The sequence below is a fragment of the Macaca mulatta genome, chromosome 11 (genome assembly GCF_049350105.2).
Source record: "Macaca mulatta isolate MMU2019108-1 chromosome 11, T2T-MMU8v2.0, whole genome shotgun sequence".
Taxonomy (NCBI): Eukaryota; Metazoa; Chordata; class Mammalia; order Primates; family Cercopithecidae; genus Macaca; species Macaca mulatta.
Genome location: NC_133416.1, coordinates 82558327 through 82574456, shown reverse-complemented (window position 1 = coordinate 82574456; position 16130 = coordinate 82558327). Strand labels below are relative to the sequence as shown.

Below are 16130 nucleotides of genomic sequence, written 5' to 3'. Positions count from 1 at the left end.
AGTAGTAGCAGTAGTAACTGTTGTAGTGATGGTCTCAAGTAGTAACTGTGGCAGTCTGCCACATATATTGTTCTAAATTTTCTTCTTTCTCATCCTGACCAGTCATTTTATTTTAAGACAAAATTACTTTCTCCTTCTCTTGACAAAAACACATCCTACATTCCTTGTAAACTTTTCATACAAAGTGTTTCTATACATTAGTACCCTTGATTTCACAGAGAAAAACTAGAAAGTAAATAACTGTGAATTATTTGTCATATACCAGCATTCTATAGTAGATTAGCAAATTTTATGAATATACCATCTCACCAGCTTTTATAGGTATTTGCTACTTCATAGTATTAAAAACTAAAAAGTGTGCAAGCTTAAACTTATGCTTAAAAATGAATGTTTCAGCAGTTTATCTCACTTAGAAATTATCAGTGAGTATCTATGAATTTAATCTAACATAACTTTATCAGTTACGAAAAAGATTTTGGAAACTATTTTTTAGTAAGACATAACACTAAACAAAGCTACCTAGCATCTCAGGTTATTTCCTTATTAACTATTCTTATGGCGCATACATATTACGTAAACATAAAAGAATGACAACAGCAAAAATACTAAAAAGGGTTAAATGCACAATTGTTGTTTTATTGCTTCATTTGATACATATGAAGTAATAGATATCAAGAAATTCATTTTTACTGCATCTTTATTTGTACATGTGTTCTTAGGCTGAATTTATAATTTTTATCATCTTAAATATCTTATAGCTATCACAAGTTTATTTGACTTAGTAAACCCAAGTAGAATAAAAAGATATGCTTGTATGATAATTAATTCTGATAACTCAGAAGACACAGCTGTGTTTTATTAAACCAACATTACTAAATTAGTCTTATCTGGCAAAGATTCACCCAAGTCAAGTGAATCTGAAAAGAATGTGGATTAGTTTGTATTTTTCTGAGAGTCTGAGGAATGTTTAATTTATATAAGCCTTATTTAGCTCTAAGGCAATTTTAATAGAACTCCTTTAAGAGATTTTATAAATTAAATTTGTAATATGCTCTCAAGGTAAGAAAGTATCACATATACATAACATACATACGTATATACACACAGAGAGACATATATAGAGATCTTATAGGTTCATTCTAAAATTTTAGCCACAAGTCAACTGAAACACAATAGTAGAAAACTCACTGATTTACATAAAATACTTGGAATTATGTTTTTGACAGAGGTAACAAGTTAAGGTGATCTGCTCAATATGAGGGCTAATGCTTTTTACCATTATTTGTGGAAAAGTCTTTAAGGCTTTCTTTGTCTTGATATGCAATCTCATGGAGACTGTGAACTACTTTTTAGGTGAAAGACTGTGGGAACATCAAATAGTTGTTTAGATGTTTCCAAAGCCTGTCTGGGTGGATCAAATATTTCCAATTTATTTGAAATATTTGTTTCCCATTTATTTTTCCTTTTTAGTCTGTTTCCCATTTATTTTTCCTTTTTAGTCTCAGGTAGTTGCTTCTGAGGGTTCCTGAGTTTCTTGAAAGCCTCTAATGGGGGCAGGGGATCTAAAGTTCTAGTGACTGTAGAGGCTGGTGTGAATAGAAGGATGAAGGAGGTAGGGGGTTGAAGGTGGACATATCAAGGGAACTGAAGGGAAGATCAAAGGTGGTACAAGGAGGAAGGAGGAGCAGAGATGATGGGAAGGGAGGGGTCTTAGAGGAGCTAGTTTGCAGAGATTTGAAGTTTCCCAAAGAAGCCACTGAAGTTCCAAATTATCCTTAGTTAAATTCACACCAACAAAAAAGGAAGTAGACAGAGTTGGTGGAGTATAGAGTTACCAGGGGTTCAAAAACGGGACAGGGGTTAGTAAACTGAGAAGCTCCCAGGAAAGCAGCAGAATCAAATGGGGACCACAAGGAGACCTCATAAGAAGCCAAGACAAATGTCCAGCCTAGGACTCAGGAAATGAATCTCCCCACAAAACAAAGAGTCAGGAAGAAAGACTTTCAGTCCAGGATTGAGAAGTGAATCCCCACTTGAAAGAAAGAATAGGAAATAAATTTTAAGCCTAGAAGGGGCCTCTCAGACAAAGAAGCCTAAAACTCAAATTCAGCTTGAGAGAGTATACAGAAGCTTAAAAATCAAAAATCTATCCTCACCATGCTTCAGCAGACTGTCATCTGAAGCAGTGGCTCATGAGTCAGACTCACCAATGGATCCCTAATCATTCAGGAGTGAAGACAAAGTCTTCAAAGGTGTGCACTTGGGGTCCTGGGTGAGAGGTTTGGAGATCCAATGATGAATCTGCTACTATCGGAGTCACAGCAGTACCATAACTGTTAAAGGAAAAATTGTTCATGACACTTGTTAACACAGAGGAGGACTTTATTTAGGGCTTTTGTGGTAAGTGGTAAGACTATCATGTTAGAGAAGAGAGAATGGGCTCAATTCCAAATACAGCAGGGATAAGTGGGGATTTTATACCCATGGAACAGAGTGAGGAGGTCAGTGCATGGAAAATTACTAAAAGGAGACATCAAGGGTAGGGGGATTCTTGCTAAACTGACTACAAAGATTCTTGCTGAAGGCAGGCCAGACTGATTAGACATCAAGGGCAACAGATGCTGTCTAAACTGGGCTAGCTGTGATTTGTGATAAAACCAGGCAACGTAAGCTTTAGGACAGGGCCCAAGGTCAATCTCTATTCAAGAAGAAGGCTCAGAGTCTTCGTCAAAATACACATAACACTGATTTTGGAAATTGAACAAATTTAAGTAACGAGTTGTTACTTAGTCACAATGTGACTAAGGAAGAGTAAAGGAAAACACTATTAAGAGACTAGAGAATATTATTATTCTATTTACTTTCCAATATATATTGATAAATGAAATAGGCCTACATTTTTTCCCTTTTTCTCCTTGTTATGTTTATCACATTTGGAGATTTAAGTTATTCTAGACTTCTAAAATGAATTGAATCTTCCATTTTTTAAACACACAGAAACACATTAATATCACTGGAAATATCTGTTCTTTGAAGATTATTCAGAATTAACTTTATTGTTACCTAGGATTGAGGCCTATTTAAAGAATAAATCTTCAACATCTTGCTACTGTCTTCTAAAGCACTGCTGTTAGGGTTTTCTCTTTCTGGATTTACTTTGCAACTTACATTTTGCTAGAAAAACACTTGATTTCATCTGGATACCTAATATTATTAACATGGTTGGACATAGTATTGTCTTACACTTCTTGTAATCTCATCTCTATCTGTGGTTATAATTCTTTTTCTCACTACTAAAATAATTTGTTTTCTTTTTATCCCCTGAGACTTATCAGGAATGTGTCTATTTTTTTTCTAGTTCTTGCAAATAAGAATGCTGTTTTACTAGAAAAAATTATTTTTCATTACTTTTACCTATACAGCTATTCTCTCAGTCTTTGTTTCTTTTCTTTGAATTTTTTAGTTCACTTATTGTCAGTCAGTTTATGTAAAATGACATTCACAGTAAATTGCCTTTTCCTTTATTTATGTCATGTGTTTTGATATTGTGCCCATATTTTGGGGAAATTTTGTTTTTTGTTCTTGATCTGAAGATAATTTGAAGAATGTTCCTCAAGTCCTAAGTAGTTAAGATTCTATCAACCAACACTTTTTGTTCTTTCTAGTTTTATTAAATTTTAGTCAGAAATTTGGCCTGTAAAATTTCTACTTAAGCTTTTCCTTATGAGCATAAAACAAAGATGTTTTTCATGGATATTAGAATCCCTTATTGACAGGATATACAATTATTGATTTTGTCCAATTTTATTCATTGTTATATATAACTTACTTTTCAAATCCATTTTATAAGATTTTAAAAGAAGTATAGAAAATATCCTATAATTATCTTGTTTTAAAAAATATTCTTTGTATTTTTAGGAAATTTTACTTGATATATTTTCTATTTTGGCCAGTGCAAAGGCCTTTATTTTATCTTCATGGATTATACCTTTTTTTTCCCCAATACGTAGTATTTCTTTTTATCTTTAGTCTTCATTTCTATATTATTTTATAATATTGTTTCTCTTTTTTAAATTGGAAGTTTCATAATATATTTTTATTCATCTTTTTATTTTCAATTGCTTCAGGTATATATTTTTGCAAATTATTGATAAGGAAATTAAATTCACTCATTTATCATAACTTATATTTAGTTTATTTTAAAATATTATTTTATGTTTACAGTCTTTAAAAGTCATTTCCTATTTTTCTCTCTTTATATTGCGGGCTTGATAAAGTTTCTTTTTATTGCTCACTTCTCTTTTGCAAACCTGGAAGTTCAACTAACTTTTGCCATCTGCTAGCCACCAACATCAAATCATTATGATAATCTTTATGATTATCTTAACTACCTTTAACTTCAATTATCATATTTAAAATTACATATGATTATTAAATAACAAAAAGACATATATATACACACATATATATATATATAATTATGCTCACTTCCATTTTGATGTTTCGTTTGCCCATTTCATCCCATCATACACAAAGATCAGACTTCAGGAATGCTAGCCCTAATACATAAAATACGTTATTTTACTGAGGATCGTGTTTTAAATTTTTTTAGTTGCAATTACATTTTTTTTGCTGTATATATTTTTTGTTTCATGAATGCTTTATCACTTACTTATTATCTCCAGTAAAATTATCAACATGCATTAACGAACATTTTGTTTTAAAAATAAATTATTTTTTGAACAGATATCTAATACTTTATAAAAACAAAACCACATAAAATCATTGAGAAGTCATGTTGTCTTGCTCTCCACCATCCTATTTCCCCTAGGGCTTCTATATGTAACTAATTAATTCCTGTGGATCTGTCCATTATTTTTCATTCAAATATACATTATTTTTAATTTTCTTATATAAAACGTATCATAATATACCTTGCTTTTCCAAGATCCATGAGATATTGTCTTGTTAGTGTAAAGAATGTTCTCTGTCGGGCGTGGTGGCTCACGCCTGTAATCCCAGCACTTTGGGAGGCTGACGCGGGCGGATCACGAGGTCAGGAGATTGAGACCATCCTGGCTAACACAGTGAAACCCCATCTCTACTAAAAAAATACAAAAAAAATTAGCTGGGCGTGGTGGCGGGCGCCTGTAGTCCCAGCTACTCCGGAGGCTGAGGCAGGAGAATGGCATGAACCCAGGAGGCGAAGGTTGCAGCGAGCTGAGATGGCGCCACTGCACTCCAGCCTGGGCGAGAGAGCGAGACTCTCTCCAAAAAAAAAAGCTTTCTCATTCTTTTTTTTCCCCACAGGTGTATGGTATTCTTTTATGTGGATGAACCACATTTACTTTAGTTAACCCTCAGGGCTGGAAATTAGAGTATTTTTGCAATAATTTGTTAATATTAAATGATGGTACAATGAATAACCGTATAGGGATACCATTTCCTTCTTGTGTGGTAGGTCCTTAGGATGGATACCAGAAATGGCATCAAAGAGCCAAAGAGTAAATACATCTGTAATGTAGTAGGTATTGTCAGATTCTTCTCTACAAGGACTGTATCATTTTGCTTGCACACCAGTAGTACATGGAGTAGGCATGGTCTTTGACTTTGACACAAAATCCAGAAGCAATTTTTAAAAACTGATTAGTCAGCTACACAAAAATGTTAAAAAGTCTGAATAGCAAAAAATACATAAGTAGATTAAAAAAAACCTGACAAACTGGGAAAATAATTACAACTCATATCACAGATGAATGGCTCATTTCCCAAATAAATAATGGGAAAAAAAAAGTAAAAAAAACTGATTAAAAAAAAATCATTAAAGGATACTAACAGATCCTTATTCACATGAAAGGATGCATAGCTTTGCTTATAATAAGAGACATAAAAATCAGAGATCATATCTTACCTATCAGGCAAGTAAAATTCCAAAGTTCAACAATACTTTTATTGTCTTGTCTGTGGGGAATTGTTGACTTAGCTGGAGTTTATATAGATGTACGGATGAAGCAAATTACCTTTTTCAAATGACTACCCAGATCTATCAACACCAATTTAAAAGTCTATCGATACCTCACAGATTTGAGATGTTACTTTTGTCATATACTAAATTCCCTTACATATTTGGGTTATTTCTGAACTCTACATCTTTCCAATGGTATATCTTTTAACATACTAGTACTATATTATTTTACTTATTGAGGCTTTATCATATGCTATAAAATCTAATATGTTCAATAACCCTCATTTTTCAAAATATCCTGGCTATGCTTATTTATTTATTTTTAAAACAATCTAAATGTCCATCAATAAACAGGTAAAAAATGTAGTATATTTAAGGGATGAATATCATAGCACATAAAACTGAATTAACTAGATTTGTATCTATGAATAAATCTCAAATGTATAATTTTGAATGAAAAACCAAGTAACATGATAAATTCTACATAATGCCACTTATAGAAATATAAGACAGAAACCTCCAAACATTATGTTTTTGGTCTAGATCATCACATATATATTTGAAACCTTAAAAAATGTATTAGAATGACTCATATCAAACTCATAAAGGTCACTGTCTCTGGGGATGGAGAAAGGGAACATGACTGAAGTGGCTGTTAAAAAATGTTAACATTGACTGTACTGTTTTTTCTTTTTTAAAAAAAGGAGGAAGATTTATTTGTAATATTAAATTAAAAATTGATATTACATATAAAACTACAGCCCATTATCTGGTACATGAGGGGAGTCTAAGTCTTGAGCCTTCTCCTAGTACTACAATGTCAGGTTAGAATTAGGAATCACTCAGCCCCAGAACAGCCCAGAAAAAGAAGGGAGGGATTCTGTGCTTCTAGCATCCAAGAATGTAAGAAAGTTAAAGCAAAAAGAGGACGAAGCTAAGGCACAATCTTCTAATATTACAAACCTATAAAAATGGTGAATAAAATGTTTAGTTTGAATCCTATGAAATTGCTTGTGTTTTCTAGGTCAAAAATGGTTGAAGAGCAATTCATATAGTTCAATCCTTGTATGATAAAGGCTTTTTTTTTTTTTTTTTTTTTTTTTTTTTTTTTTTGAGACGGAGTCTCACTGTTGCCCAGGCTGTAGTACAGTGGTGTGATCTCAGCTCACTGCAACCTCCGCCTCCCGGGTTCAAGCGATTCTTCTGCCTCAGCCTTCCAAGTAGCTGAGATTACAGGCGCGTGCCACAACGCTTGGCAATTTTTGTATTTTTAGTAGGGACAGGGTTTCACCATATTGGCCAGGCTGGTCAGAACTCCTGACCTCAAGTGATCCGCCCGCCTTGGCCTCCCGAAGTGCTGGGATTACAGGCACGAGTCAACGTGCCCGGCCTTTTTTTTTTTTAAATCCACAGCTGAGCTCAAAGGAAAGAAAGGTAATACTCAGGTGCCAGAAATGAAGAGAAAAGTTAAAAGTCAAAGTGGTAAACTCATGTGCCTAATCTAAGGAAAGGAAACATCAGATCAGATATAAATGCCACCAATGTAGGAAGAGAAAATGTAGCCATAAAGCCACCTAAGACAAGTTCTGGGACTGAAGTATTTGTGGAAAAATTAGGATGCCGACTTCTTCCTAAATGAAGCAGACCAGCAAATCCTTCCCAGAAGTCTGAGGAAGTGACAGAAAGTCAGATGGAAAAAAGTCATGTTATGTGAGAAATCAGTTCTAGATCTATACTATGCATACAGGTGGACACTATACTTAAATTGCCTATATATGCTGACAATACCCAAACAAATTATAAACATCAAAACTTAACACATTATAAATATAAAAACAATTATAAATATAAAACTGTAACAGGGGAGTAAGGCAAAAGCTAATAAAAACTAGTCTGTAGCAATATTTATTTTTCCACTATTTGGACAACATGGAACTCTTTCTCACACACACATAATCTCTGCTGAAAAAGCATAGGATAGAAAATTATAAACATGACAGAGGCTCATAGCTAAAATAAGAGAAATGGCACCCAAAGAAACTAAAATAATAAAACACTAAAAATATTTTATGAAAATATAAAATAATTTATGTTTAAAATGATTAAATAAGTGAGTGTAAAAACCAAAATCACAAGAGAAAACAGAACAGTGGGGGAATATGAGCAAATTTTATAAAATAGTCTAGAAATTTTAAAAAATCAATTGGCCAGTTAAATATATCACACAAATCCGAAGAGAAAACTGGTGACTGAACAGTAGTTCTAAAGCAATGACTCGGAAGGAAAACAGAAAAAAAGATGGACTATAGAGAGAAAATGGAGAGCTGTGGAGAAAAGGATGAAAAAGTCAGATATACAACTAATAGGAGTTCAAGACAGGGAGACTAGAGAGCATGGGGAAGGGGCAACGTTCTATGAAATAATGCTGAAGAATTTTAGTCTTTTTTTTTTTTTTTTTTTTTTTTTTTTTTTTTTTTTGAGACGGAGTGTTGCTCTGTCACCCAGGCTGGAGTGCAGTGGCCGGATCTCAGCTCACTGCAAGCTCCGCCTCCCGGGTTTACGCCGTTCTCCTGCCTCAGCCTCCCGAGTAGCTGGGACTACAGGCGCCCGCCACCTCGCCCGGCTAGTTTTTTTTGTATTTTTTAGTAGAGACGGGGTTTCACCGTGTTAGCCGGGATCGTCTCTCGATCTCCTGGCCTCGTGATCCGCCCGTCTCGGCCTCCCAAAGTGCTGGGATTACAGGCTTGAGCCACCGCGCCCGGCAAGAATTTTAGTCTTAACAATGGACATGGATACAGAGATTCAAGAAGAAAAGTTCTGAACAAAATAAATAAAAATAAATGCATGCTTAGTACCAGTATGGGGTAAAACTACAGAACAGCAAATATAAAATATTTAAAGTAGCTGGAGAGAAAAGATAAATCATCTTTAAAAGAGCAAAAGACTAGTGGATCTCAAACTTTAGTACACTTCAGAATCATCTGGAGGACTTATTAAAATACAGATTACTGGGTTTCAAAACCAGGATTTCTGATTCAGTAAGTCTGGGATAGGTCCTAAGAACTTTAATTTCTAACAAGTTCACAGGTGATTCTGATTCTGTTGTTGCTGGTATAGGAACCATACTGTGGGAACTTCTGAGTTCAGCTAACAAAAGAAACCTCAAAAGCAACAGTGGGAGACAGAAGATAGCGCTGACAGAGAACAATATCATTCAAGAGTGTGAAGTAAAGATTATTTTACATATAGAAATATTAAGTTTACTATTCACATTCCCTTGCTGAATGAGCTATTAAAAGATGTATTTTAGGCACAAGGAAACTGATTCCAGAAAGTGGTAATGCAATACAAGAAGTAATGGTTAGCTAGGATAAATAATTATAACGGGCCAGGTGCGAGCCTGGGCAACATGGCAAAACCCTGCCTCTACAAAAAATACAAAAATCAGCTGGGCATGGTGGTGAGCACCTGTAGTCCCAGCTACTTAGGTGGTTGAGATGGGAGGATCACTTGAGCCCCAGGGGTAAAGGCTGCAGTGAGCTGAGATCACACCACTGCACTCCAGCCTGGGCAGCAGAATGAGATCCTGTCTCAAAAAAAAATTAAAAAAAAAAAAAGAAATAATAATGCTAAGCAACACATTCTTAAGCAATGACTCAAAAAATAAATCACACGGCCGGGCGCGGTGGCTCAAGCCTGTAATCCCAGCACTTTGGGAGGCCGAGACGGGCGGATCACGAGGTCAGGAGATCGAGACCATCCTAGCTAACACGGTGAAACCCCGTCTCTACTAAAAATACAAAAAAAATTAGCCAGGCGAGGTGGCAGGCGCCTGTACTCCGAACTACTCAGGAGGCTGAGGCAGGAGAATGGCGTGAACCCTGGAGGCGGGGCTTGCAGTGAGCTGAGATGGCGCCACTGCACTCCAGCCTGGGCAACAGAGCCAGACTCCGTCTCAAAAAAAATAAATAAATAAATCACAAAAGAAAATACCTTGGGAAAAATGAAAATGAAAACACAACTATTCAAACATATGGAATGTACAAAAAAGAGCACTAAGAGGAAAATGTAAGAGTGTAAGAGCTTACATTTTTTAAAAAAGATGAAAGACTCCAAATCGACAGCCTAACTGTACACCATAGGTAAGTAGAAGAGGAAAATTGAATGAAACCCAAAGTTACTAGAGGAAGGAAATAATAAAGATTGAAGCAGAGATAAATAAAATAGAGAACAGAAAAACAACAGAGAAAATCAGCAGAACTATGAGCTGGTTCTTCAAAAAGATCAGCAAAAATGATACACGTTTAGCAAGACTGAGTAAGAAATAAAGACAGAAGACTTATTCTTGGAAACATACAACCTACCAAAAGGTAGTAACGAAGAAACAGAAAATCTAAACAGACCTATAGCTAGTAAAAAGATTGAATAAAAACAATAAAATTATTAAAATAATAATACATTTATAAAATAATAATAAAAATCAGTAATACAAATCTCCCAACAAAGAAAAGCCCAGAACCAGATGGAGTCATTGGTGAATTCTAATAGGAGTTCAAGGCATATATTTAAAGAATTAACATCAATTCTCAAACTCTTCCCCAAAAATGAAGAGGGGGGAACATTTATTAACTCATTCTATGAAGCCAGCATCACCCTGATACGAAAGCCAGAAAAAGATACCATAAGAAAACTATAGGCCAATATCTTTTATGAATATTAATATAAAAATCTTCAACAAAAACAAAAAGCTGAATTTAACAGCACATTAAAAAGAGCTGAATTTAACAGCACATTGAAAGAATTATACATGATAACCCAGTGGAATTTACTCCTTGGTGCAGGAATGGTTTGACATATAAAAATTAACCATTGTGATAGAATACATTAACAAAGCGAAGAAAAATAACCACACCATCATCTTATACGTAGACAACCCTAAAGATTCCACACACAAAATAGAACCAATAAATAAATTCAGAAAAGTAGCAGGTTACAAAATCAACATACAAAAATTAGTTGCTTTTCAATACGTTAATAACAAACAATATGAAAGGGAATTAGGTAAACCACTCCATCACAATAGCATTAGAAAGAATAAAATATTTAAGAATAAACTTAGCCAAAGAGGGAAAAACATATATGCTAAAAACAACAAAATACTACTGAAAGAAATTAAGGTGGATACTAGAAAGTGAAAAGACATCCTGTGTTAATGTACTGGAATACTTTATATTGTTAAGACAGCCATTCTATCCAAAATGTTACAAATCAATGAAACCCATATCAAAATCCCAATAATGTATTTTTTTTTGCAAAAATACAAAAATACATCCCAAAATTCATAAAAAATCTGAAAGGACCCTGAATGGCCAAAATAATCTTGAAGAAGATGAAAAAAGTTGGAGAATGCACACTTCCTAATTTCAAAACTTACCAGTATTCTACAGTAATTGTTGTGGAACTATTAATAGCATACAGACATATTAGACTAATAGAAACGAATAGAGGGCCCCACAATAAACACCAGTATATATGGTCAAATGATTTTTAACAAGGGTGGCAAGACCATTTTATGGGGAAAATAATAATCTTTCCAGCAAATGAAGTTAGGAAAAATGGATATCCACATGCAAAAGAATAAACTGGACCCTTACCTTATACAATATACAAAACTTAACTCAAAGACCTAAAACTATAAAACCTTTAAAAAGCACAGGGGAAAAGCTTCATGACACTGAATTTGGCAATGATTTCTTGGATATGATACAAAAAATACACACAATAACAACAAAAAAATGATAAATTATACTTCATTGACGTTAAAAACTTTTGTTCATCAAAGGATATTATTGATACAGTGAAAAGGCAACTTACAAAATGGGAGAAAATACTTTCAAATCATATATCTGAAAAAGATTAATAACCAGAATCTATGAAAATTCCTATAACTCGACAACAAAAAAATATAAAAAGTTGGCCAAAAAGTGTGCAAAGGACTTGAATAGCTTTTCAAGGAAGAGAAAAACTTGGTCAAGGAGCAAATAAAAAGACACTCAATATCAGTAATCATTAGGGAAATGCAGATAAAAAATACAGTGAGGTATCACTTCATACCTGCTAGATGGTTATCATTAGGAAAAAAAGAGGAGTAAGAAAAATAAAACAGAAAATAACAAGTGTTATCAAGGATGTGGAGAAATTGAACCATTGAACATTCTTCGTGGGAATGTAAAATGGTGCAGCCACTATGGAAAAGAGAATGGCGGTTCTTTGAAAAATTGAACATAGAATTATCATATGATACAGCAATTCCAGTTCTGGGTATATACCCAGAAACAGCAAAAGCAGGAACTGTAGCAGATAAATGTACACCCATGTCTATAGCAGTATTATTCACAATAGCCAAATAAGGGAAGCAATCTAAATATCCACTGACAGGTGAATTGATAAACAAAATATGGTATATACACACAGTAGAATATTATTCAGCTGTAAAAAGACAGGAAATCCTGACACATGCTACAACATGGGTGAACTTTATAGACATTTTACCAAATGAAATAAGCTAGTAACAAAGACACATATTGTACAATTCCACTTATATTTGGTACCTTAAGAAGTAAAATTAATAGGGATAGAAAGTAGAATGGTGATAGAGGCCTGGGAGGAGGGGAAATGAGAATAAAGTAATTATTTGATGGGTATGGTGTCTCAGTTCAGGAAGATGAAAAAATTTTGGAGATGGGTGGTGGTAACAGGCGCACAACAATGCGAATGTACTTAATGCCACTGAACTATACACTTAAAAATGGTTAAAATGGTAAATGTTATGTCCTGTATATTGTAATACAATTTTTTAAAAACAACAATTATTTTGGTATTTAAAAGCAAGGTAGAACAAAAGTACTACATGACAATAGCATGAATAAGGATGGAAAGTATTCAGAATTTGTGTTCTAAGATCTTATTAATATTTGGGTGGAGTTTACAGATACTAACTTTTGGAATTTATAAATACATATATTAAAATACTAAAAATAACCAATAAAATAATTTTAAAAAAAGATGTCCAAATATGCTAAAGAAACGTTTTAAATAGGCCATATTATTACGATAGACTATACTATTTACAGTTAATATTTATGTCTTAATAAAATACATGGGAAAAATATACATTAACTTTAAGAAAGAAGAAAAGGGTAAACATTTAGGGTGGGACTTTAACCTATACATCAAATACTATTCCTTTAAAAATGTCCATATTTAAAAATATTGATTGTGGGTATACAGGTATATTATTTTATATACCTTATGTTTGAAATATTATATAATTTTTAGAGATGAGATAGAAAACCTATGAAAAGTTGTATTAGAAAGTATTATGTGTTTATTAATTTTCAGGATTAAGGGTAATCTTCAAATTGGGAAGAAACAGAATTAGTCACAAAAAAATAGAAAATTAGCTGAAACTCCCAAATATCCCCAAACTCTATAATTGAATTCAAAAGATAAAGAATTGGCTTAGAAAAAAGTGTCTTCCGCAGATAGAACCAAGTGCTAGCATATTTCTACAAGAAAGCATATAATCTGACACAGAAATGATGACAATATGAAAGGTAAAGGAAATGAACGAGAAAGAACTAAAGTATGTCCTATCAAAATAGTATCTTAAAATTAACATTAAAACAAATTACCATTTTTATAATTTATCATCTAGCAAATAATTGAACATGTCCAAGTCAGTAAGGATGTGGTGAAAACAGAACATTTACACACAGCTGGTATATGCTAAATTTGGCACAGCCCGTTAGCATAGCAATTGCTGTGTGTTAAATAAATAAAAAATATCGTACCCTTAATTTATTTATCCCATTTCTGAAATTTGTGCTAAGAACTAATGCTGAAGGAAGAAAAGACATGTCTAGGAAAGTAGTCCTTGCTATATAATTTATAACATAAACTTGAAGCTTCTAATTCCCTAAGAGGACAGTAATACTTGCTGGATTTTCAGTCATTTTAATGACAGTCATGAAAACTCCATAGCAACCAGGGAATAGTTGATGAACTGTTAAATGACTATAGGGTGTAAAAGAGCGGGAAAGCAAGAACAGCATTGTAAGGTAAGGCAAAATCAGGGTCAAGACTAGGGTGAGGAAACTGAGAGACTTCCTTAGGAGCCAAATTTGGAATGGGCACCAAAAATAAAAATAAAATAAAAACCAATAATCAAGATAAAAAATATTTTTAAAAGGCAAAGCTAATGTGACATCTGTGATGGAAAAAGCTAAAAATTTCAAATACAAATAGGTTCTCGGCCGGGCGCGGTGGCTCAAGCCTGTAATCCCAGCACTTTGGGAGGCCGAGACGGGTGGATCACGAGGTCAGGAGATCGAGACCATCCTGGCTAACACGGTGAAACCCCGTCTCTACTAAAAAAAATACAAAAAACTAGCCGGGCGAGGTGGCGGGCGCCTGTAGTCCCAGCTACTCGGGAGGCTGAGGCAGGAGAATGGCGTAAACCCGGGAGGCGGAGCTTGCAGTGAGCTGAGATCCGGCCACTGCACTCCAGCCTGGGCGACAGAGCGAGACTCCGTCTCAAAAAAAAAACAAAAACAAAAACAAATAGGTTCTCTTCTTGATTTGCACCACCCTGAGAGTGTCGCACTTGCTTTTCCCTTATCCAGACCCAAGGTTCCTGTCTTTGTTAAATTTTTTAACATTTCTTTATCACTGATATTGATATTTTTGCACTGATTTTTAATTTTTAAAAACCCGTTGCATTAAAATATCATTTTCTTGCATTGGCGCCCCCTTAAAATCTGCACTGCAGGCCAGTGCCTCTATCACCCTAGTCCTGGCCCTGTGCAATATTATGGTAATAAGTATGTGTTTGAGTGTCCGCAGTTTTTCTCTGTATAAACTTCACGTGTACTTTAAAATCCAAGCTAAAAGTGCGGTTCTCCGCGATCCTTCGGCCTCAGAGCAGTGGCCCCAACTTCCCGAGGCCGAGGGAGGCGTTGTGGCAACGGTCGTGGAAGGTTCGGGAAACCGCCTTCCGGCCTCACCATGAAGCGCAAGTTAGACCCTCGGGGAATGACGTCGCCCCGCAGCTCATTGTGGAGGTTCACGTACTCGTTGATAAAGTCTACGTCCTCTTCGTGTGGCAAAAATGTCGCGTTCAAACTAGAACCTAGTAGCAGTAGCCACAGCTCACAGAGCCGCAGCTTCAAAACGCCCCCTACTGCCAGGGGGAGGGATTGTGCGCTCCACTCCCGGGCGAAGGACCTTGGGGCCTCCATGGTCCACCGGCCGCGGACAGGCCAGTGCGCACGCGCTGGCCGTCCCAGTGACCTGCCAATCTACGGGGGACGCAGGCGAGCCTTGTCCCGCCTCCCGGAGGGAGAAAGGGAGCGGGGAGGAGGAAAAACAAAGGAGGGAGGAGGGAGAAAAGAGGAGGGAGGAGAGAGGAGGGAGAGGATACTGAGGAGGGGAGAGTGGGAAGGGGAAGGGGAGAGGAGGGGAAAACTAGACCTGCAGAGTGAAGAAGGCTGGCAATAGATGTCTGAAGAACTAAAGAAAGCTTGCGCTACGTGAGTAAGCGCTTTTCACTAAACCAATGTAGTGAAATGTTATCCCTAATTGATTTCTAACACCGAATGATATGTCGTCATTCATGAGTCATCAGTTTGTATGGTAAATGCCAATTACTGAGTAACGGGTCTGAGGAACTGTCTAATTGTGCCAGGTGAAATGATTTTTCTGCGATACAGATACAAATTCAATTAATTTTTTTTCTGCATTACCTATTGAGTTGGAAATTTGATGCAGGGCCAGCCCTTTATTTTCCTCAGGGACAGAATGGAATAAAGAAATGTTGCTAGTTCTTAAGGCCAAAGAAGTTCTTAAGGCCAACTTAATCGATGAGATTTTTTTCAGTTTTTAAATGAACCTTTGTGGGAAACCACAAAATAAATGGGAGTGAAGGGAGAGTAGGGATCACCAAACTCTCCAAAGGTTAAAACATTTCTACTTCTTCTCTCATCAGCACAATTCAGACAGCCTGGAATATCAAGATTCATCTTTTTCAGTAATTGTGGCATTCACAGTAAGAAAAAACTCTTCTCTTTTTTTTCCAGACAAAATTGGCTGATATCTAGCTGATTTT

At 35.3% G+C, this 16130-nt stretch overlaps 1 protein-coding gene across 1 annotated transcript in view; it reads right to left on the bottom strand.

Moving 5' to 3' along the window:
• GLIPR1L2 (GLIPR1 like 2) overlaps positions 1 to 15264 on the bottom strand; it is a 43008-nt gene extending 27744 nt beyond the window's left edge. The window contains exon 1 of the mRNA XM_015152277.3: positions 15031 to 15264. Within this exon, the coding sequence (XP_015007763.2) occupies positions 15031 to 15264 (234 nt within the window). The remainder of the gene's footprint in view (positions 1 to 15030) is intronic.
• Positions 15265 to 16130: the final 866 nt, after the last annotated feature.